Source organism: Octopus sinensis, linkage group LG20 (assembly GCF_006345805.1).
Source record: "Octopus sinensis linkage group LG20, ASM634580v1, whole genome shotgun sequence".
In the NCBI taxonomy this organism is placed as follows: domain Eukaryota; kingdom Metazoa; phylum Mollusca; class Cephalopoda; order Octopoda; family Octopodidae; genus Octopus; species Octopus sinensis.
The window spans coordinates 21,018,028-21,043,820 of record NC_043016.1 but is presented as its reverse complement, the minus strand read 5'-3'; the positions used below and the strand labels follow the sequence as shown (position 1 = coordinate 21,043,820).

Genomic DNA, 25,793 nt, shown 5'->3' with positions numbered 1-25,793 from the left:
TTGATATAACTTACTAAGACTCCTTAAAAAAAAAAAAAGGCTGGAACCACTGCATGATAGCAGCTAAAGCTCCTTAAATCACTCGCTTCAATCATTGAAAAACGAGGACATTTCTACACTCCTAAAAAAAAAATTGTCCAAAGTAGACAAGGAGTGGTGTTTTGTGAGCAGAGCACTTTAAAATCAAACGTTTCTAGTTGGCATCTTTTTTCCCATAATATTTCAACTTAAAACTCGGCCTTCACACTACACACAGCTGTGACACAACCAGAATTCTGCTACGGCTGCTGCTGCCACTGCTAAAAGACACGTCAATATCCCTCCCACTACTCCTCGATTCTCTGCTTACTCTGCACTGACAGCGTGTTGTACCGTTCTCTAGGACTAGAACACCAGGTTTAGTCCTGTTGTCACTCGATAACGTCTCCTCTCACTTCCACCTCAACCGGCTACCACCTTTATTTCACACCGGATGAATAAAATTTTTACGTGTTTGCCCCGAAACACGAACTTGTATATATATATATATATATATATATATGTGTGTGTATATATATATATATATAAATGTATATAACACGCATACACGTATGTGAACATATATAAATATATATCCATTTAAACAAAGGCTATATTTACATACATACGCATCCATATATATATACATATATATATATATATACTGTTTATAGACACATACACAAACTTCATATAAATACATCGCTATATACAGTAATACGCACATATTTACGGACCTATATACAGCACGCACGCGCGCACAAACACACACACACACACACACACACTCACATATATATACAGAGAGAGAGAGAGAGAGAGAGAGAGAGAGCGAGGGAGAAAGATTGATAGATAGAGAGAGAGAGAGATGTGTGAGAGTGTATGTATATAATTTCAACACCTGACATACGCCATGTCACTTGCTGACGACGCTTGCCATACGGTTTCAAATTCAGTCGCGTGCAGGAATACTACCACTACAAGGAGTAGAATAACACCCACTACAGCACCAATACCGTTACTATTTCTACTACCAGAACCACAACAGATGGTCACGGCAACGGTCCGCCCCATGTGGAACATACACAAAACTGACAATTCACATAGAAACACTGCCAGCGGACAGTTTACGCGGGACCATCGAAAGATTTCGCCTTCGCCGTTTTCTTAAATTTTCCACTATTATTGTTCTTACTCCTGTTGACAATCTCTCCTATCTGCCACGTTGATGCTTTGAACAAGGTTTCAAATTTGCGTCTTTGTGCCGACGCAGAGTGCAAAGGTGAGTGTTTCGACTGATATTTTACTGATATTTAATTTCTATATGTTTATGTTGTGTAATCTAACATATTATATATATTATATATATATATATAAATGTATATAACACGCATACACGTATGTGAACATATATAAATATATATCCATTTAAACAAAGGCTATATTTACATACATACGCATCCATATATATATACATATATATATATATATACTGTTATAGACACATACACAAACTTCATATAAATACATCGCTATATACAGTAATACGCACATATTTACGGACCTATATACAGCACGCACGCGCGCACAAACACACACACACCACACACACACTCACATATATATACAGAGAGAGAGAGAGAGAGGAGAGAGAGAGAGAGAGCGAGGGAGAAAGATTGATAGATAGAGAGAGAGAGAGATGTGTGAGAGTGTATGTATATAATTTCAACACCTGACATACGCCATGTCACTTGCTGACGACGCTTGCCATACGGTTTCAAATTCAGTCGCGTGCAGGAATACTACCACTACAAGGAGTAGAATAACACCCACTACAGCACCAATACCGTTACTATTTCTACTACCAGAACCACAACAGATGGTCACGGCAACGGTCCGCCCCATGTGGAACATACACAAAACTGACAATTCACATAGAAACACTGCCAGCGGACAGTTTACGCGGGACCATCGAAAGATTTCGCCTTCGCCGGTTTTCTTAAATTTTCCACTATTATTGTTCTTACTCCTGTTGACAATCTCTCCTATCTGCCACGTTGATGCTTTGAACAAGGTTTCAAATTTGCGTCTTTGTGCCGACGCAGAGTGCAAAGGTGAGTGTTTCGACTGATATTTTACTGATATTTAATTTCTATATGTTTATGTTGTGTAATCTAACATATTATATATATATATATATATATATATATATGAAACACACACACACACACATATATGCTGGCATGTCAGTGGTTAAGAAGTTTATTTTGCATTCATGAGATCCTAGTTCCGTTCCCGTGGCGTAGCATCTTGCGTAAATGTCTTTTATATCTGTAGCCTTGATCCAACCTTGTGCGAGAAATTGGATTGCTGTTCTTCAGCTCTAGGCTACGCCGGACCGGCTCAGATCTAAGATCAAGGATATTCTAACCATGACGATTCGTTTTTTAGATGGAACATTCTTTTTTAAGGTATGATTTGAGGGAGAATTTGTTATTTCTTTCAGCGTGTCTGTCGATCACATTGAGGTCTTCATCATTGGCTCGAGCGAAAGTGGACAAACGGAGCCTGTGGGAACCTGTCAGATGGATAATACTGTAATTAAAGGAACCCCTGTACTAAAGAGTGTTCCGTTGACTCTGCCCAACGATTACGTTAGGGTACCGGTGTCTGTAGAAGACACAGCCACTTATCAGTGGGTAGGTCAGTTCATTGAACAATGTGAACTTGAATACTCATCATTGAAACCGATGGAGATCCATTTTACTTTTACTAATATATGTGTGTGTGTGTGTGTTCGTTAGAACTGAAAAATAAAACGAACTCAGATCAATTCAAGATTAACTTGAAATGTAAAAAATTGTAAATTTATTTAAGCTAGAAGTGATGACAAGAGTGCAATAGTTTCTCTCTCTCCTTAAATTCTACATCCTTACTTTGAATAACTTCGACGAGGAAAACGAAGACAACCTTGTCAGCACTTCCAGCTTCTGGATATGCTGGGACACCTCAACAGTAGTGTAATCAAGTATCATCAGGTGTTTCTGGTCTCAACATAGAGACACCCCAGCCATGTGACCCAACAAGGATTGTTTAGAAACATCCAAACATTAGCAGTCTCTGGTCCAGCCCTCTTAATCCATATTCATCTGGTGCTTTTTCTGTTTCTTCACTTGCAGACTGAATGACCCATTTGCACCCTTGTAAAACCCAATTGGTAGAGGGCTTTATAGAGTGAGCACCCTGTTAAACCTCTACAGCCCACTTATATGCTCAGTGTTTTCTAGCCTTTATTCTGGCACTTCTCCAACATTTCCTGATACTTCACTGTTTCCTCTCATAGGCTTCATCAATGCATTCTTCCCAGGACACTGTAATTTCCAGCATGTTCACTTGTTTTGGTGTGTCAGAGGTGATGATCATGCCAGAATTATATTCTTTGGAAATTTCAACATTTCAAACTGTCTACCCAAATTGACATACAATGTCAAAGACTGTTCAGAGGAGGCATACTCTTGTTTTTGGTTGTAGATTCAGTTTCTCTACAGCTTTCACAAATTAAATTGCGTAGTGGATATTTACATTCACTAATGACTAAGTAGCTAAGCTCTCAGTAGCTACCTTGAGCATCTGGTCATGGTGTCACAGTAGCACCCCAAAAGGCAGAAAAGACAAGATGCTGTCTCATTCTTGATCTGAATGTGAAGATTAGTTGGGTTTGGCAAGGCATTTGGACAGCTTGGACAAGAAACTAGACACAGCAGAAGTCTGCCTGCAAGTATATCTTGTGCTGCTGCACATTCTCCCACATGTCCATAGTGCCTGAGCCCCACATTTCTGTCTCGTTGTTTCCTCTGCACTTGCTTGGACTTCCTCCCAAAGGAGATGATGCCTCCTTGTCCTGAGTCTCTGGGAAGTATCACAGTCTGCTCTGCCTGTTGCCAACACACATCTTCTTTTGCCTTAGGCATGATTCCTGTCACTTGCACTGCTTTCTAGTCTTAGGAGTCTTTGTACTTACAGATTTCTCTTGCTCATGTTATCTTAAAATCTTCATGATACCACTAATAAGGAACTGCAAGAGATCTAACTGCTCCCATACAATGCTTCACTGTTGAGGCTGCAGGGGAACTCCAGCCATTTGTAGAGAATGTCATCTTTCAAAGGATTCTACTATTAATGAAAACATACAAACTAGCAGATGCACTTAGGGTAGGGTAGAATGTTGGTAAATACAGGTGAACCCGACTTACTAACCTTGGTGAAGCATGTTTTCAAAGTCTTTCTTGAATATTTGAATAGCAGCAGAAGAGGTTCCCTAGGTTCTTGACTGGTTGCACTGTGATGAAGGAGATGACAGTTCTGAATATTGAGAAATGGAATCTGTCAACTACTTTCATCAACACTATGAACCTTGATTAGCAGGCTCAAAACTCGTCCTTGCTCAGAATGTTTATTCCTTGGAACCAATATTGTTGTGACTGTATGATTGGCAATAGATACTCTTATTGTAGACTTGGTTAGAAGGCCTCTACATCCCTTCTTGGCTGACTCAGCCACCCTGTTCAAGGCAAGGGCTAAAAGAATAACTGAGACTAGCAGTACCTCTGGAGTTTGATATTAGTTTTTGACCTAGAAATTATTGTAGTAACCCAGGAACAAGGTCATTGAGTTTCCTAGGAACATGGTGATGCAGTTGCAAATTCACCTTGTCAATGTGGTATGGACTCATAGGCATTTGTCTGATACAACTAGATTACTTCTGCTCTCATGGGTTTTTCTGATGTGCTTTGTAACTACACTGTTGTCTTCCAAGTGACCAGGACCACCAAGAATCCTAATCTTCTGCTTGAGAAGAAACTCTGTTGGTCATTGGGAAACAACATTAAAAACACCTCTTCAACTTTTAACAATGAAATTGATGATATGAATCCAAATTCCTTTCCTCTCCACTGATCAGCAACTCTCCTTTCTTATATCATCATCAAGGCCTTCCATATGTACCAGAGAAGCAACTCTATGTTTCAGCTTCACATGCTTTTGTCTCAGTACCAGACATGTAAAAACTGATTTTAACTGGACTTTGAAATGGCAGAAAGGACCTCTTTGTTGTCTTTACATCATCATCATCACCATCATTCAATGTCCTTGTCCATGCTGGCATGGGTTGGATGGTTTAACTGGGCTGGCCTGCTAGAAGGCTGCACCCGATTCCAGTCTGATTTGGTATGGTTTCCTAACGCCAACCACTCTGAGAGTGTAATGGGTGCTTTTATGTGCCGCCGGCATGAGTGCCAATTTGTGTGACACCAATATCTGAAAACAGCTGCAATTTTGCTCGGCTTGATGGATCTTCTTCTCAAGCATGACATAACATGAAAGGTCTTGGTCATTGTCTCCATTAAACCCAATGCTTGAAAGGAACTCAGCCACTTTGCTTCCGTGAGGCCCAATGCTTGAAAGATGTTCTTTACATGCCACCAGCATGGGTGCACTCGGCTTGATGGATCCTCTCAAATACAGCACATTGCCAAAGATCTTGGTCGCTAGTCATTGCCTCTGTGAGGCTCAAAGTTCAAAGATCATGCTTCACCACCTCATCCGATGTCTTCCTGGTTCTACCTCTACCATAGGTTTCCTCCACATTTAGAGATTGGCACTTCTTTACACAACTGTCCTTGCCTATATGCATCACATACCAGCACAGTCGTCTCTCTTGCGCACCATATCTGATTCCTCTTATACCTAACTTTTCTATCAAGATGCTTACACTCTGTCAAACATGCACACTGGCATTACACATCCTGCGAAGCATACTGGCTTCATTTCTTTCACGCCTATGCATGTTCTCAGCTGTCATAGCCCATGTTTCACTGCTATGCAGCATAGCTGTTTGCACAGAGGAATCGAACAATCTAAGAGAGAAGCCCTTTGTTGCCAGTAGGGGTTGGAGCTCTTTGAATTTTGCCCAGCCTAATCTTATTCTGACAGCTATACTCCACTACTAACTTGGTCACCTAGATAATGAAAGCTTTACGTGCCAATCATACGGTCACAACAATATTGGTTCCGAGGAATAAACAGATTCTGAGCAAGGACAAGTTTTGAGCCTGCTAATCAAGGTTCATAGTGTTGATGAAAGCAGTTGATGGAGTCTATTTTCTGCACATTTTCAGCGTTTATTGTACCTGTGCACCTTCCACATTCAAAAGTTTCCCTGTTAACCTTCTTCTAATGTTGCTGCACCTATTATGTGTCCAAAGCTTACATTGGGTGCATCTTATGGAGTTTCTACCTACACCTTTCCTACAGATTGAGCAGGGCCATCTACCTGAAGAGACTTGTGATTTGACTGCTTTCTATTTACTAAGACTTAGGTTTTTGCTAGGTTAACTCTAAGGCCCTTTGATCCTAGACCTTGCTTCCATACCTAGAACTTCTTTAGTTCAGGTAGTGATTCAGCATTAAGAGCAAGGTCATCAGCTCAGAGGAGCTCCCAGGAGCAGCCTGTCTTGAATTCCTCTGTTTTTGCCTGGAAGACTATGATGAACAAGAGGGGGCTGAGCACCAATACTTGGTGAACCCTTACTTGTACCCTGAATTCTTTGCTGTACTCATTGCTAACCCTCACACTACTGATAGCATCCCTGTACATGGCTTGTACAAAAACTCTCACCAACTACTCGTTTATCCCTAATTTCTGCATTGATCACCATATAAGGGATTGGGGGATCCTGTCAAAGGCTTTCTCCAAGTCAACAAAAGCCAAGTATAGGGGTTTATCTTTAGCTATGTATTTCTCCTACAACTGCCTTACCAGAAATATAGCATCAGTGGCACTTCGCCCTGGCACAAAATTAAACTGCATCTCATCTAAACTGACTCTCTCCTTAATTAGTTGGGCTATGACTCTCTCTGTAACTTTCATCACCTGATCCAACAATTTGATACCCCTGTAATTATTTTTATCTAAAGCATCACCTTTACCTTTGTAGCAGTTATGGTGCTGCTACACCAGTCACTGGGTATGACTCTTTCATGAACAACCTGATTTACTATATGGGTGACCAGACCATAACCCACACCACCAGATATTTTAAGTATTTCAGCGGAGATTCCTGATTGGCTGGGGGTCTTAATCTGTTTTCATATCCTTAATTGCTTTATCTACTGTCGATTTGGGTAGCTGGTCTATCAATTGGGTTAACATTTGGCAGACTCTTTTCCTCCCATTTATTCTCAATGTTCAGCAGTCTTCAGCTCTTTGGTCCTCACGATGCTCAACATAGGCAGACTTCTTCTTTTCTGCTTCTCCCTTGGCTAGATATATCTGTCCCCTAGCTTCCCTTCTGGCAATCTGACGCAGTTCCCTGCTGCCCTCACTCTTCCAGGCCTTCTAGGCCTGTTTCTTTGCTCTAATGGTCCTTTCTATAGTATGGTTCCACTACCATGTTACCCTAGGTCTAGAAGGGACTTTGCACCAGCCACAGATTTAGTCTGTGGCACTCAGCAATGTCTTGCAGGAATTCCCAGTTACCCACTATGTCACAAGTTTGTAGCTCCTCCTCTATTTCATCAAATTTCTCAATTAAAATGTCCCTAAATCTCTGACCATATGAAGGTCCTTAAGCTTCCAAGTCCTTCTTTTCCATATTGGTCTGCCTCTTGGCATCTAAAGGCACTAGTGACTAGTCTATGCTGTGGGAGTACATTCTTCACCAAAGAGGGTCTTTTTGTTTAAGAGCAATTGTGCATCCTGCTGTCTGATGAAAATGAAATCGATATGGCTGGCAGAGTTACCTGATTGATAGGTTATCAGGTGATTGGTTGGGTTCCTGAAGTTGGTGTTGCAGATCAATAGATTATTGGCATCACAGAAGTCCAGTAGCCTTGTTCTCTCGTCATTTCAGGAACCAATTCAATGGCTCCCATGTACACCATGGAAGATACTAGCCTGCCTATTGAAATCCCCAGCCACGAAGATGAGATCATTGTCACTCATCTTTGAGGTAGCCTGCAGATGAATATCATAAAAGTGGTCCTTCTGTTCATTTGGTAAGCACGCTTGTGGGGCGTAGGCAGATATAATTGTAGCTATACTATTCTGCAAGACTAGCCTGAGCTTAAGTGCTCTATCACACACACTCTGACTACCTCTATAACCTTATCCACCCTTTTCTCTGCAAGAAGTATACCCACACCACCTACTCCATTACTGTTACCTTCCCAGAAGATTTTGACAGTTAATTCACTGATGAGTATTCGATGAGGAAAACTCTCTCTTCTTGCTGACCACATTTTCTAACCATTGTAGCTAGTGCTTTCTCATGGTTGATTCTATGATTCAGCTGTTGGGTTTTTCCAAGATTGCATTGTTGTTGATGTAGCCCTCCCATTTGATATTTAAGAGGTGAAGAGTTTTTTGTTGATGGGCATACTCCACATTTTTGATGCTGCCATAATAAAGTGTCCATGTTTCACAACTGTAATAATGTTGAGATGATAACAGTTTGATAGACTGTCAATTTAATTTTGAGGTTAGAGACCTATGGAAGTATGCTGTGCGTGAGAAGACCCGGCAAGACTAGTGAAGCCATAATCCGTGGCCCCTACCTGGGACGTAGTCAGTCCACCTGTGCATACCTTCCTTCTTGTGACACTTGTGAAGACCTGTTGAGGCAAGTGAGAATCGAATCAAATCAAATCAAATCGAACCAAATCAAAATAGATGAACATCAATGGAATTTGTTTCCTTGTGGTACCAGTTCCGGTGGCACATAAGAAAACCATCCGAACGTGACCGTAGCCAGTACTGCAACGACTGGCCTCCGTGCTGAGGGCACGTAACAAACGTCCGCCAGCCTCGTCTGGCACCTGTGTCGGTGACACATGAGAAAACACCATCCGAGCGTGGCCGTCAGCCAGCCTCGTCTGGCACCTGTGTCGGTGGCACATAAAAAACACCATCCGAGCGTGGCCGTCTGCCAGCCTCGTCTGGCACCTGTGTCGGTGGCACATAAAATCACCCACTACACTCTCGGAGTGGTTGGCGTTAGGAAGGGCATCCAGCTGTAGAAACACTGCCAGATCTGACTGGCCTGGTGCAGCCTTCGGGCTTGCCAGACCCCAGTTGAACCGTCCAACCCATGCTAGCATGGAAAGCGGACGTTAAACGATGATGATGATGATGATGTTTATTCTTAAATAATGAGTGGCTTGATTCAGTTCTATGTTCTACATCCTTTTCCAAAGTATATTTATATATATACTTTAGATGGAACATTCTTTTTTAAGGTATGATTTGAGGGAGAATTTGTTATTTCTTTCAGTGTGTCTGTCGATCACATTGAGGTCTTCATCATTGGCTCAAGCGAAAGTGGACAAACGGAGCCTGTGGAAACCTGTCAGATGGATAATACCTGTAATTAAAGGAACCCCTGTACTAAAGAGTGTTCCGTTGACTCTGCCCGACGATTATGTTAGGGTACCGGTGTCTGTAGAAGACACAGCCGCTTATCAGTGGGTAGGTCAGTTCATTGAACAATGTGAACTTGAATACTCATCGTTGAAACCGATGGAGATCCATTTTACTTTTACTAATATATATGTGTGTGTGTGTTGAAAAGTCCCTGGCTTTAAGGGTATCGTGAAAGGCCTGGTTGGAGGTCCAGCTGTCTGATTTCTTTTACAGGGCTTAGAAAAACTGAAGGTCCACTGCAATAAGTGTATAAATCTGAGAGGAGAATATGTTGAATAAAACCATAATAAACTGATCCTCCTCCTGTATTTTCTTTTACCCAAAGCCAAGAACTTTTCAGCACCTCCTAGTGTTTGTTGGAAAGAATACTTTCAGAGCCGGTTGGGTGAGGTTTTAAGACTTCTTGACATTCACTGTGTGGCAAACACTATGCCTAGTGAAGTTGTTGACTGATTTCTGGGATTCTAAATATATGTGACAGAGAGTTTCATTGATATCCATGTGTTGAATTTTTGAGATGCTCTGGATGTTGGTAAGTCAAGGAAATTGAAATTTTGCTATGTTAAACAGTCCACCCTTAATACATCCATCTGATGTCAATACTTGGATTGTCTGGAAAAAGTTCAAAAAGCATAACAGACAAATATAAGAAGAGTGTAGGTGCAAGAACACGACCCTGCTTCAATTTGCATGTATTCAGGCATGTTATACCTGAACCACTGTTATACCCGAACCAATATATTGAAGAACCATTCATGTGGTTTCTCTGTCAAAAGCCTTTTCCTGGTTGTAGAAGACAAAGAAGAGTAGTTTCTGTAGTTATCTGTTTTTTTCCTCTTGTTGACAACTATGTCTGTTGTGCCATGAGAGGTACAAAAACTGTAAGGAAAAATCTCCACAATGGTCTGCAGATGGCTTAGGATTCTTGCAAATATTTTCCCTACAACTGGCAGCAAGGATATTCTATAATAATTCCCACAAGATTTTTAATCTTGAAGATAGTAATAATAAAATATATTTGATAATGTGGCTGTGTGATAAGAAGCTTGTTTCCCAATCGCACAGTTCCAGGTTCTGCCCCCAGCATGGTACCTTGGGCAAGTGTGTCCTATAATATTGTCTTGGGCCAACCAAAGCCTTGTGGGAAGATGAGGTAGATGGAAACTGAAAAGAGCCCATCATGTGTATATGTGTGTGTGTGGGGGGGGGGCGTGTGTAAAAAAAGTCAAGATAGAAAATGCTAAAATAATTTTATAAAAAAACATTTCAGCACTGGTTTCAGTCATTGAAACTTTTTCAACTGTAAGTAGGGAAAACAATTAAGTTTTGGAAAAATTAAGAGAAAAGTTTTTTTAAAGAATATTTGCACAGTGTTCAAATACAAGTGGCATTTTCCTTGTTTCTGCCTGTTTCTGTTTCTGAATATTTGCACAGTGTTCAACTGTAAGTAGGGAAAACAATTAAGTTTTGGAAAAATTAAGAGAAAAGTTTTTTTAAAGAATATTTGCACAGTGTTCAAATACAAGTGGCATTTTCCTTGTTTCTGCCTGTTTCTGTGTCTCTTGTTTACTCTTGTGGGTTCGAGGTCGTTGTGAATTCTTGGTAGGAGAAGAAGAAGAAAGGGGAGGAGGAGGAGAAGAAGAAAAAGAAGAAGAAGAAGAATGGGGGAGTGCCATGATAGTAGTATGTTAAATGGTCAACTGCCTCTGAAAGTGTTCCATTGTGGATTGTAGTATATATATATATATATATATATATATAGGAGAGTGTTGTTGCACACTTGATGCATTGTGCACTGTTTGTAAAAAATCTTTATATATAAAAGTGAGGTTGTGTGCTGTCTGTCTCCTACGATTTAGATTCCTAACTACTCTCACATTTTGCGGTGCAGTTTAACCAAAAGCGGGTATCTTATAGTCGTGATTCATATCGAGCCTTTTTGGGTATTAGCGCGCGTCTACGATGAGTCTACGATTTAAAAAAAAAATTACCATAATTTTTTTCCATTTTAATGCATTTTTTCGCTATTATATAAGGGAAGTAACTCTCTAAAAATTTCTACAATGAATCAACGATTTAAAAAAAAATTTACCATCATTTTTTTCCCATTTTTAATGCATTTTTTTGCTATTTTTTGGCTATAACTCTCTAAAAATGTTTATATAGTTATTTCCCTTATAAACCCGAGCAACGCCGGGCGATACTGCTAGTAATAAATAATAATGTTTTGAATGGTACAACAATGCACTATAATAACAACAATGGACCATAATAACTGTTATAATTTAATCATCCATAGTCTGATATAATATTTTGGAATATAAAAATTCCTTCTTCAGATATCCCTAGGAATTGATCAAGTCACCACTGTAATCGATTTTATAACTATTGGAAAATCGATTATAGCAGTGACTTGATCAATTCCTAGGGATATCTGAAGAAGGAATTTTTATATTCCAAAATATTATAGTCCATTGTGTTATTATAGGGCATTGTTGTGCCTTCAAAATACATTATTATTATTGTTTATTATTTTACACACACACACACACACACACACACACACACACACACAATTAATATAGACAGCAGTGTGCAATGTTTTATCAAAAAGGAAAACTATACTTGTCACTAAATGTGACTAGGGTGTTAGAACACCTACATTGCTAGAAATAAGACCTAAAAAGCTCTAATGCTGTTGTTAAAGCACATAATTGTATATGATTATGTACTTTGACTACTTGTGTGTGTCTTTGTGTCTGTGTTTGTCCCTCATCACTGCTTGTTGGTGCGTTTAGCTCCCTGTAACCTAGCAGTTCGACAAAAGAGACTGATAGAATAAGTACTAGGCTTTAAAATGATAAGTCCTGGGGTCGATTTGTTCTACTAAATCCCTTCAAGGCAGTGCTCCAGCATGGCTGAAGTCAGATGATTGAAACAAGTAAAAGAATGAAAGAGCTGCATTTTCAAACTCATTTGGGATTTGGTAATCTTTCTACATTTTCAAGATCAGAGTGAAAAGTCTGATATTGAGAGGTAGTTCCCGATGTTGCTATAATTTAAGAGAGATGTTTTATTTTGGGTATTTTCATGGTTTCATTCTATTCATGTCATTTTTCCAACTTATGAAATAAAGGCTGTTTAAGATGATATGGGACATTTCAGTTCAGTAATGATGGAAAATGTCCTTTCTAGCATTTGAGGATATTTTGCGAATCCATTAGGATGTTGGAATTGACTGCAGCCACTAGGTTGCTTCTTTGATGTTCATACTGGGCTAAACATTTGCTTCCTTCCAGCAATGGGGTTTCTGGGTTCATGGGCATTTGTATTATTCCTAAGTTCTATTGCTACCTTCCTTTCTGTCTATACGTGTATCTCTCATTCTGTATTACTCTAGTTTACCATTCCAGAGAGAGTTATAGAGAAAGAAAAATTAAAGAGCAATTAAGGAGGAAATAAAACATTTTGGCATCACACCTACTTTAGAATCTCTCATTTACTCACACAACCTCTCTTTTCCAACTTCATGCATATTGACTTGCTCTCCATTTGCTCTCTTGACAGACAGAAGGGTATGATGTGAGGAGATTTGATTTATGTTTCTCAAAATAACATTATAGGCGCAGGAGTGGCTGTGTGGTAAGTAGCTTGCTAACCAACCACATGGTTTCGGGTTCAGTCCCACTGTGTGGCATCTTGGGCAAGTGTCTTCTGCTATAGCCCCAGGCCAACCAATGCCTTGTGAGTGGATTTGGTAGACGGAAACTGAAAGAAGCCTGTCGTATATATGTATATATATGTATGTATGTGTGTGTGTTTGTGTGTCTGTGTTTGTCCCCCTAGCATTGCTTGACAACCGATGCCGGTGTGTTTACGTCCCCGTCACTTAGTGGTTCGGCAAAAGAGACCGATAGAATAAGTACTGGGCTTACAAAGAATAAGTCCCGAGGTCGATTTGCTCGACTAAAGGCGGTGCTCCAGCATGGCCGCAAGTGAAACAAGTAAAAAGAGAAAAAAAAAGAGAAAATACAAAATTTCCTTATGAGTGTTCATTTTGTAGATTTTGAATACAAGTTGGACACACATATAGGCAATTCACACACACACACACATATATATGTGTATGAGTGTCCTCATCGTGACTTTACATTCACTTTCTGTACTGGTATGGGTTTGACAAGTTGCCACGATCCAAATCCACCCTTATTTATAGTTAGTGCACTCCTACACTGCTGGAGGCCACATCTTATGTTTCATTATTGGAATATTTTCTGTGCCTGGATGCTCTTCACAACTCTGGCTTCTTTACAGTGTGTACTGGATGCATTTTATTGTAAAAGAAGCACTAGAGAGGTTGTCATGTTCTCTATGTTTCCTCTACTCATTTGTCAACCACTTTATAGAGTCTAGTAGATGCATTTTATTATGCACCAACACTAATGAGCTTGCATTGAACTCATGACTAGAAGTCCTCACTACTCTTGTATGCATCCTCTTGCTTGAGGCAAAAATAATCAAGAGGGTAAACAGAAGAAGAGACAACATCAGAAGAATTAGGATGAATGGATGAAGGGAATAACAGATGATAGAAACAGAGTGATTGAAGGGGAAGCCACAGATGAATAATTACAGAGGTGGACAATGGTAAAGGAAAGTGATGGCTCAGTGTTGTTGAAATGATTGGCAATGAAGAAAGTGATAGTAGTGTGTATTGGATACGAAGTCCCTATAGATCTTATACAATTTTTATACATAAGCTTTTAGAAGGGCGAGAGGTAAGAATGGTGGTGATGAGGGATTGAATATGAGTAAGTTCAATACCATCCTTTGTTACATAGGCAGTATTATACAGTAAATAGGAGAAAGGTCTAGTGTCAGAGAGTTGGAAAGGTTAAACAGGTCAAATGCCTTCTTTTGTTTAACTGACAAAATAGCACAGTGAATAGAAAGGTATATTAGTGGAAAGAGAATGAGTGAGAGAGAGAGAGAGAAGAGGGTATCAAAGAGGTCATGATGGCTGTAGAAGTCTTCATCAGCTGCCTCCATGGATATATTGGGGAAAAAAATCCAAATGTAGTTTTGTATTATATCATACAGCCTCCATGCTTCTTCATTACTATTGCACCAATCAGTGCAGTCCTTTGCCACCTAAAATCAGTCTTCGCTTGCTTCTTTCACCATCACCTTGGGTTTCCTTCTTCCACTTATTCCAAATACTTTGGGCACTCTGTATTTCTTTATACAGCTGTCCTCTTATATTCAGTTTTTCTCTCATCTCATTTGTATTGTTGTTCATGCAAACATTTTACACTAATAATAGCATGCTTACTTCATTTCTTTCTGGCCTTCATAAATCATCTGTTTCCAGGACCTCTGACTCACCACTATGCACCATTGCAGGTCACATAAGAGCATCAAACAGTCTGCTCTTCACTCTGAGATAGAAACCTGCTTCCAGCATATGTAATAACTCACTGACATCTTTTAATCTGTTCTTACTCAGGCTGCTGTGTTTTCAGAACACTCACCACCTCTGCAATTAGGTCATCTACATAACAGAAGCTATTTACAACTTCTATTGGGGTATTTTAGAGAATCTGTTTCATATGTGCTCTTAATGTTCACTATTTTTGTGCATCTGCCACATACAAAGTCTCTTTTCTCCACCAGAGAATTCCTGTGATTCCACTACAATTCTTGTATGTTCTTAATTTACACTTAGTACACCATATATGGAACTTTTTTTTCTTCTTTTCTGAAAATCTAACATAATCATTTCCTTTATCATAGTATTATCCTTTTTTTCTTTTATACTTACTAATTGTTTTAATCTTTGTTATATTTACCCTGAGACCTTATGATTCTAGGTTTTGCATCCTTTACTGCAATTCTCTAATTCTGCTACAAATTGAGCTATAAGAGCCAAGTTATTATACAGCAGGTATCACACACAGCTACACTTATACTATTCCATTATGACCTGGAGGACTGATAAATATTAATGGCATGAGAACTGAACTTAGTGCACACATACTAGCAAGCTAAATTTCATTGCTGAACTCATTCATATCTCACATCTTGCTAAATGCACTTTTGTACTGGGTTGGAAGGGGTACATGGCCCACACAAGCCAGTTGTCTACCCGTAGTTTCATTAGCAACATTCAAACTGCAGAGCATAAAATCTAGTTGAAGCGTTTTCCCAGGCTGACAAATGCTAGTATTTCATCTGCACTTGTCTCACTAACAAGAAAATAGTAGTAACTTCTTTTTGAAATAGAGGTAGCATGAAATATTGTCAGTGAACAAGTTGCGGTTTCAAAGCAAAAAAAAATATTTTGACAGAAATTAAATTTAAATGTTGAAGTGAATGTAATGTTTTTTTTTGTGTTATAAACACTTTCCACACAGCAATTGTGTGTGTGTATATATATATATATAATATATATATATATATATATATATATATATATTATATACATATAATATTATAGAAAACCAAAAGACAAAAACAGGTGTATAAACACAAGCATTTAGTTTGATGGTGGAGAAGGTGAGAAAGCCTTTTAGATTTCAAGCCTATGCTCTTCAACTGAAAGGAACGTGACAAAAAAACAGAGAGAGAATAAAAAACTTGTGGGTTTAATGGTCAATCATATATATATATATATGTGTCTGTGGGTATATATATGTGTGTCTATATGTATATGTGTGTGTATATATATATATGTGTGTCTATATGTATATGTGTGGTATATATATTTGTGTATATATACATATATATATATATTTAAATGTATATATATATATATATATATATATATATATATAATATTTAAATGTATATATATATATGTATATATATATATTTGTATATATATGTGTATATATAACCTAAGAAGCATCAGTTGTGGTGTGCAAGAGAGACGGCTGCGCTGGTATGGTCATGTGACGAGAATGGCTGAAGATAGTTGTGTGCAAAAGTGCTACACCCTAGCAGTTGAGGGAACCTGCGGAAGAGGTAGACCCATGAAAACCTGGGATGAGGTGGTGAAGCACGACCTTCGAACTTTAGGTCTCACCAAGGAAATGACTAGAGACCGAGACCTATGGAAGTATGCTGTGCGTGAGAAGACCCGGCAAGACTAGTGAAGCCATAATCCGTGGCCCCTACCTGGGACGTAGTCAGTCCACCTGTGCATACCTTCCTTCTTGTGACACTTGTGAAGACCTGTTGAGGCAAGTGAGAATCGAATCAAATCAAATCAAATCGAACCAAATCAAAATAGATGAACATCAATGGAATTTGTATCTTGTGGTACCAGTGCCGGTGGCACATAAGAAAACCATCCGAACATGGCCGTAGCCAGTACCGCATTGACTGGCCTCCGTGGTGTAGGCACGTAACAAACACCATCCGATCGTGGCCATTCGCTAGCCTCGTCTGGCACCTGTGTCGGTGGCACATAAAAAACACCATCCGAGCGTGGCCGTCTGCTAGCCTCATCTGGCACCTGTGTCGGTGGCACATAAGAAAACACCATCCGAGCGTGGCCGTCTGCCAGCCTCGTCTGGCACCTGTGTCGGTGGCACATAAAATCACCCACTACACTCTCGGAGTGGTTGGCGTTAGGAAGGGCATCCAGCTGTAGAAACACTGCCAGATCTGACTGGCCTGGTGCAGCCTTCGGGCTCCCCAGACCCCAGTTGAACCGTCCAACCCATGCTAGCATGGGAAGCGGATGTTAACGATGATGATGATAATGATGATTTCAGTGTGTATATATATGTGTGTATATATATATATATATATATATATATATATATATATATGTGTGTGTGTGTGTATCATCATCATTATCATCATCGCTTAATGTCCGCTTTCCATGCTAGCATGGGTTGGACGATTTGACTGAGGACTGGTGAACCAGATGGCTACACCAGGCTCCAATGTGATCTGGCAGAGTTCCTACAGCTGGATACCCTTCCTAACACCAACCACTCCGAGAGTGTAGTGGGTGCGTTTACGTGCCACCGGCACGAAGGCCAGTCAGGCAGTACTGGCAATGGTCACGTTCAAATGGTGTTTTTTACATACCACCTGCACAGGAGCCAGTCCAGTGGCACTGGCAACGACCTTGCTTGAATGTATTTTCATGTGCAACCTGCACAAGTGACAGTAAGGCAATGCTTGTAATGATCACGCTCAAATGGTGCTTTTTACGTGCCACTGGCACAGAAGCAAGTTAGCTGCTCTAGCAACGATCATGCTCAGATGGTGCTCTTTGCACACCGCTAGCACAGATGCCAGTCATTGAATTTGATTTTGATTTCACTTGCTTTAACAGGTCTTCACAAGCAGAGTTTAGTGTCCAGTGAAGGAAAGGTATGCATAAGTGGGCTGGTTACACCACTGGCATAGGCCATGGGTTATGGTCTCACTTGGCTTGCCGGGTCTTCTCAAGCACAGCATTTTTCCAAAGGTCTCGGTCACTAGTCATTGACTCGATGAGGCCTAATGTTTGAAGGTCGTGCTTCACCACTTCATCCCAGGTCTTCCTGGGTCTACCTCTTCCACAGGTTCCCTCAACTGCTAAGGTGTGACATTTTTTACACAGCTATCCTCATCCATTCTCATCACATGACCATACAAGTGCAGTTGTCTCTCTTGCACACCACAACTGATGCTTCTTAGGTCCAACTTTTCTCTCAAGGTACTTATACTGTGTCGCGTATGCACACTGACATTACACATCCATGAGAGCATACTGGCTTCATTCCTTGCGAGCTTACGCATGTCCTCAGCAGTCACGGCCCATGTTTCACTGCCAAGTAGCATGGCTGTTTGTACACATGTATCATACAGTCTACCTTTTACTCTGAGTGAGAGGCCCTTTGTCACCAGCAGAGTTAAGAGCTCCCTGAACTTTGCCCAGGCTATTCTTATTCTAGTAACTACACTTTCAGTGTACTCTCCCTTACTACTAACTTGGTCACCTAGGTAATGGAAGCTATCAACTACTTTTAGTTTTTCTCCCTGGAATGTAGCGGAAGTTGTTCTCTGCACATTTTCTGTGTTTATTGCTCCTGAGCATCTGCCACCTAGAAAAACCCTCTTCCCAGTTAGACTTCCTTTGATATTGCTGCACCTCTTATGTGTCCATAGCTTACGCTAGGTACATCTTATAAAGTTTCTACCAATGCCTTTTCTACAGATCGAGCAGGGCCATCTACCTGAAGGGATTTGTGGTTTGCCTGCGAATTAAAACTTTGGTTTTAGCTAGGTTGACTCTAGCTACTTATTAAGACTTTGGATTTAGCTAGCTTGACTCTAAGGCCCTTCAATTCTAATCCTTGCTTCCACACCTGAAACTTCTCTAGTTTTGATAGTGACTCAGCAATTAGAGCAAGGTCATCAGCATAGAGGAGCTCCCAGAGACATCATGTCTTGAATTCCTCTGTTATTGCCTGGGGGACTAAGATAAATAGGAGGGGGCTGAGGACTAAACCTTGGTGGACCCCTACCTCTACACGGAATTCTCCACTGTACTCGTTGCCAATCCTCACCTTACTGACAGTATCCCTGTACATGGCTTGCACAGCTCTCACTAACCATTCTTCTATCCCTAGTTTCCTCATTGACCACCAGATAAGGGATCGGGGGACCCTGACAAAGATTTTCTCCATGTCAACGAAAGCCAGGTATAGAGGTTTATCTTTGGCTAGGTATTTCTTCTACAGCTGTCTTACCAGAAATATATTATCAGTGGTGCTTTTCCCTGGCACGAACCCAAACTGCATGTCATCTAAACTGACTCTCTCCCTAATTCGTTGGGCTATGACCCTCTCTATGACCTTCATTATCTCATCCAACAACTTGATACCTCTGTAAGTATTTGTATCTAAAGCATCACCTTTACCTTTGTAGCAGTTGACTATTATGCTTATTTCTTTATTGCCCACTAGGGGCTAAACATAGAGGGGACAAACAAGGACATTAAGTCGATTACATCAACCCCAGTGCATAACTGGTACTTAATTTATCGACCCCGAAAGGATGAAAAGCAAAGTCGACCTCGGCGGAATTTGAACTCAGAACGTAGCGGCAGACGAAATACTGCAAAGCATTTCGCCCGGCATGCTAACGTTTCTGCCAGCTCGCCGCCTTATGCTGCTACACCAGTCATTGGGTATGACTCCTTTGTGTATCACCTGGTTAACTATACGGGTGACCAGGCTATAGCCGACACTGCCAGATATTTTGAGCATCTCTGCAGTGATTCCTGCTTTCCCTTTCTTCATACTTTTAATTGCTTTATCTACCAAGGTTGACATTCAGCAGACTCTCTTTCTCCCATTCATTCTCTTTATTGAGCAACCTCTCATAGTGGCGTCTCCAAGCCTCTCTCTTTGCAGCCTCGTTTAGTGCAAGTGAACCATGATCCATGTGGACACCTTTCTCTCCTACCACATCACGATTCTCTCTCACACAATGTCTTGCAACACGAAGTACCTCAAGTCCTTGGCCCTCACGGCACTTAACATTGGCAAATTTTTTCTTATCTGCTTCCATTCTTATCCTGTCTCCTAGCTTCCCTTCTGGCAGTCTGATTCCCTGCTACCACTGTTCTTCCAGTCCTTCCAAACCTGTTTCTTTTCTCTAATAGCCCTGTCAACAACATTGTTCCACCACCATGTTACCTTGGGTCGAGAGGGGACTTTGCACCATCCACAGATCTGGTCATTGGCCCTCAGCAGGTTGTCCCGTAGAAACCTTCTACATCGTGTGAAGCTATATCCCCTTCTATTTCATCAAAGGCTTTGAGTAATATGTCTCTAAATCTCTGTCCATTTGCAGGATCTTTAAGCTTCCAAACCCTTCTCCTTCTTGCTGGTCATCTTCTAGTCCTGATCCTGAAGTCAGTAACTACCAGTCTATGTTGTGGGGTATATTCTTTACCTGGGAAGGTTTTAGCATTTATGAGCAGCCATCTTTCCCTTTTTCTGGTGAGGGTGTTGTCAATTTGGCTAGTGTGTCTACCAGAACGGTAGGTGAGTAGGTGACTGGCAGGTTTCCTGAAGTTAGTATTGCAAACCATTAGATATGTATGTATATATATTTATGTATACGTATATATATATATATATATTATATATATTATATATATATATACATACATACACACACATATATATGTGTGTATATATAATGCGTATATGTATATATATATGTGTGTGTGTGTATATGTGATGATATATATAATGTATATATATATATGCGTATATGTATGTATATATATGTATGTATATATATATATGTATATATCTATATATGTACATATATATATATATATATATATATATATATATATATATAAATAAATGAAAGAATGGAGTTGAACAATGATTTAGCAAAATTCCTTTATTCTCGACATATGTTTCAAAGACTGCATATTCCTAATTCCGAAGGAATAAAGGGTGCATTATGCCGCCTTCTCATCAAGAAAGACAAGGAACTTATGTCAGCATCATGACGAACAAAAACTTCTAGATGACTGCCCACACGGAGTCCAAAGTGATAAAAACACACAAATTTCCACACGAAGCACATGATCTCTGCCCTTGACATGTAGCTTCAACCGTGTTTTCTGACGTGAATTTGCTACCCGGGTATCGGTTAACCGAATTATCCATACTAGGATAATTCATTCAACTACTTATATATATATATATATATATATATATAGTGAATTGAAACAAAGAAGAACAGACAAGGAAAAACAATAACACGAGGATGTGGTACAAGTACTGTATTATCAGATGCTCAGGAAAGTAAGGAAAGAGGATTTAACGTTTCGAGTCAAGCTCTTCTTCTGAAATGGAGGAAAGCCCAAAGGAAGGGAAGACAGAGGAAGAAAATCACCATTGATACACACACAGTTACATTTTGAAATGACCGGAAGGGAATGTGTGAAGAAAAAGTTTTTCCTAAGACAGGAGAGAGCAAGAGAAGGAGATATGTGTGTGTGCATGCAGGTTTGTGTGTGTGTGTGTAATAAAAGCATTTGTATGTGTTTGTGTGTTACTTTGGCTGTTTATATGTTCGTGACAGTGGACTTTGTGTCACTTAATTTCTTAGAAAGAATTTACAGTGGGAATTTTAGGTAGGAGTGGCTGTCTTTTGTGTGTCTCCCTTCTCATGTGCATAGGAGAATAAGTAGAAAGGTGTTTAACTGGTTGTTTGAAGTGTGTGCACGTGTATGCATATGTTGTGTGTGTGTGTGTGTCTGTGTGTGCGTACGTGTATGCATGGGGTTGTGTCTGGAGCGAATGTGTGTTACTCTATGTGTGCATGTATGTATGTGTGTGTATGTCCATGTATCTGTAATTGTGTATGTATGAGTGTGAGTTGTGTGTGTGCAGGCGGTATGTGTAGGTTCATTTGCGTGTGTATGTGTGCACGCGTGTATTTTATGTGTGCATGTGTGAACAAGGGGTTGTGTGTGGAGTTTGTTTTTTGCATGTGTATGCATAGGTGCATGTATGTGTGCGTGTATATGTATCTGGGTGTGTGTATGTATGTATGTATGTGGGGTTGTGAGTGTTATGTGTGCATTTGGGTGCATGTGTGTGTATGTTGAATGTACATGTGTGTATATATGTGTGTTTGTGTGTGTATGTATATATTGTGTGTATATGTGTGTGTATGTGAGCTTCTGTATGCGTGTATACATGGGTTGTGTGTGGGGTATATGTGCATTCCTGTGTGTGTGTGTGTGTGTATGCATGTGAGTCCTTATGTATGTATGTGATTATGTCCATGTGTATGTAATTGTGTGTGGGAAGTATGTATGCATACATGTGCGAGTGTGTGTATGTATGTGTGCGTGTGTATGTGCATATGTACATGTGTGTATGTGCATGTGTGTGTATATGTATGTGTGTGTGTGTATGTGTGCATGTATGTGTATCATCATCATCGTTTAACGGCCGTTCTCCATGCTAGCATGGGTTGAACGGTTCGCCCGGGGATCTGGGAAGCCAGAAGGCTGCACCAGGCTCCAGTCTTATCTGGCAATGTTTCTACAGCTGGATGTATATATATATAATGAATATGTATATATATACATACTAGCAGAATTGCCCGGCGTTGCTCGGGGCTGAATTGCTTGAAAGTACTGTTAATGATTGCACTGAATTATGATGATTATTCAGGCAAATATTGATATAAATTTACGGTGGGAGATAAGAACTTAACGATAAAACGTGTGCCATTGCATTGTTTTGGGGGAACCAAATTTCTGATGAGCATTAAACTTTAAGTTTGAGAAAGTGTGGTGGTAGTCCGGGGTGCTCAAAGGAATTGAGTACCTCTATTGGATAGTTGATGACGTCCTCTGTGTCAGGAGTTGTATCGATAGACTGATATACATAGACTTCCCCAGGAATGAGTTTTAGCATTTCATCATAAATATGGTGAACAGTTTTATTCCTCGGGGCCAGTATAGCCTTTTTGCCAATCCAATCCATATTCTGATAATTAGCTTGTAGATCTGGGAACACTGCATCTCTGAGATCAGAAGGCGTCTTAACAATGGTACAAATGGAATCGATGGCAATATTACCATTTTCATCCCCTGGTATTTTGCCATCGCCAAGTGCAAGGAGGGTGTGAGGAAATGCTGCTGATGTGATATTACGTCGCATATGAGCACGCATATTGGTGTGAAGTTTGAGAGTTACTTCCCTTTATTAAAAAAAATATGCATTAAAATGGAAAAAATGATGGTAAATTATTTGTAAAATCATAAACTCTTCGTAGACGCGCGCTAATACCCAGAAGGGCTCGATATGAATCACGACTATAAGATACCCTGTTTTGGTTAAACTGCATTGCAAAATGTGGGAGTAGTTAGGAATCTAAATCGGAGTAGACAGACACACAAACTTTCTTTTATATATAAATATTTTCGTCCTAAAAAACTTTGTTTGGATTGAATGGTTACCTCTATGGAAATATATACACGCACATTATACATACATGTGTGTATAGATGAATATATAAATACATTTAAATATCTATATACACTTTTGGGCGATCTTTCTTTTTCTTAGAGATAACTTTAGATCTTATATTCGTCCTAAAAGACTTTGTATGGAATGAAAGGTTACCTCTATGGAAATATATACACACACATTATACATACATCTGTGTATAGATGAATATATAAATACATTTAAATATCTATATACACTTTTGGGCGATCTTTCTTTTTCTTAGAGATAACTTTAGATCTTATTTTCGTCCTAAAAAACTTTGTATGGAGTGAATGGTTACCTCTATGGAAATATATACACACACGTTATACATACATGTGTGCATAGATGAATATATAAATACATTAAATATCTATATACACTTTTGGGCGATCTTTCTGCTACTTGTATATACTTTAGATCTTATATTCGTCCTAAAAAACTTTGTATGGAGTGAAAGGTTACCCCTATGGAAATATATACACACACATTATACATACATCTGTGTATAGATGAATATATAAATACATTTAAATATCTATATACACTTTTGGGCGATCTTTCTGCTACTTGGATATAGGTCTTATATTCGTCGTAAAAAACTTTCCTGTCACACACGCACACACACACCACACACACACACACACACGCACGCACGCATCCTCACACACATGCACACGCACACACACTCACACACACACGTTAGCTTACAATTTTATTTATATATTTGCGTGTCTATGTGTGTAAAGAGGGAGTGGGAATGTAGAGTGAAAAAGTCACTCACTACAGAAAGTGAATTACTTTCACTTTATTCATTGCACACTGTGTGTGTGCGTTTGCGTGTGCTGTATCCCACACTAAGAGAAGCATTTGACTCATACACCACAATGTGAGTTTTCTCTAAATTTTGCTTAATTGAGGTTGAAATTTTAAAAAGTGGACCTGGCACGACCCAATGCATTCTACTCTTAAAAATGCTAGGTAAATTGTAATTGAAGAAATCCTATATTGTAGATTTCTATAAGATACAAAGGGAGGCAGATAAAATCTGCCCATTATAATAAGAGATGTGTGCATAGATGAATATATAAATACATTTAAATATCTACATACACTTTTGGGCGATCTTTCTGCTACTTGTATATACTTTAGATCTTATATTCGTCCTAAAAAACTTTGTATGGAGTGAAAGGTTACCGCTATGGAAATATATACACACACATTATACATACATCTGTGTATAGATGAATATATAAATACATTTAAATATCTATATACACTTTTGGGCGATCTTTCTGCTACTTGGATATAGGTCTTATATTTGTCGTAAAAAACTTTCCTGTCACACACTCACGCACACACACACACACGCATCCTCACACACACACATGCACACACACACACACATGCACACACACACACACTCACACACACGCACACACACACGTTAGCTTACAATTTTATTTATATATTTGCGTGTCTATGTGTGTAAAGAGGAAGTGGGAATGTAGAGTGAAAGAGTCACTCACTACAGAAAGTGAATTACTTTCACTTTATTCGTTGCACACTGTGTGTGTGCGTTTGCGTGTGCTGTATCCCACACTAAGAGAAGCATTTGACTCATACACCACAATGTGAGTTTTCTCTAAATTTTGCTTAATTGGGGTTGAAATTTTAAAAAGTGGACCTGGCACGACCCGATGCATTCTACTCTTAAAAATGCTAGGTAAATTGTAATTGAAGAAATCCTATATTGTAGATTTCTATAAGATACAAAGGGAGGCAGATAAAATCTGCCTATTATAATAAGAGATGTGTGCATAGATGAATATATAAATACATTTAAATATCTATATACACTTTTGGGCGATCTTTCTGCTACTTGTATATACTGTAGATCTTATATTCGTCCTAAAAAACTTTGTATGGAGTGAAAGGTTACCGCTATGGAAATATATACACACACATTATACATACATCTGTGTATAGATGAATATATAAACACATTTAAATATCTATATACACTTTTGGGCGATCTTTCTGCTACTTTCCTGTCACACAGTCACGCACACGCACACACACACACACACACGCATCCTCACACACACACACACGCGCACACACACACGTTAGCTTACATTCTACTCTTAAAAATGCTAGGTAAATTGTAATTGAAGAAATCCTATATTGTAGATTTCTATAAGATACAAAGGGAGGCAGATAAAATCTGCCTTTTATAATAAGAGATATATATATAA

At 39.5% G+C, this 25,793-nt stretch overlaps 1 protein-coding gene across 4 annotated transcripts in view; it reads left to right on the top strand.

Annotated features, from left to right (window-relative positions):
- Positions 1-1,636: 1,636 nt before the first annotated feature.
- LOC115222542 (transport and Golgi organization protein 1 homolog) overlaps positions 1,637-25,793 on the top strand; it is a 129,472-nt gene continuing 105,315 nt past the window's right edge. For 3 of the 4 annotated variants that reach the window (XM_029792801.2, XM_036511730.1, XM_036511728.1), the window contains exon 1: positions 1,672-2,132. In XM_029792801.2, coding sequence (XP_029648661.1) covers positions 1,763-2,132 — 370 coding nt within the window. In that variant the 5' untranslated portion in view covers positions 1,672-1,762. The other variant, XM_036511729.1, reaches the window with a different exon arrangement.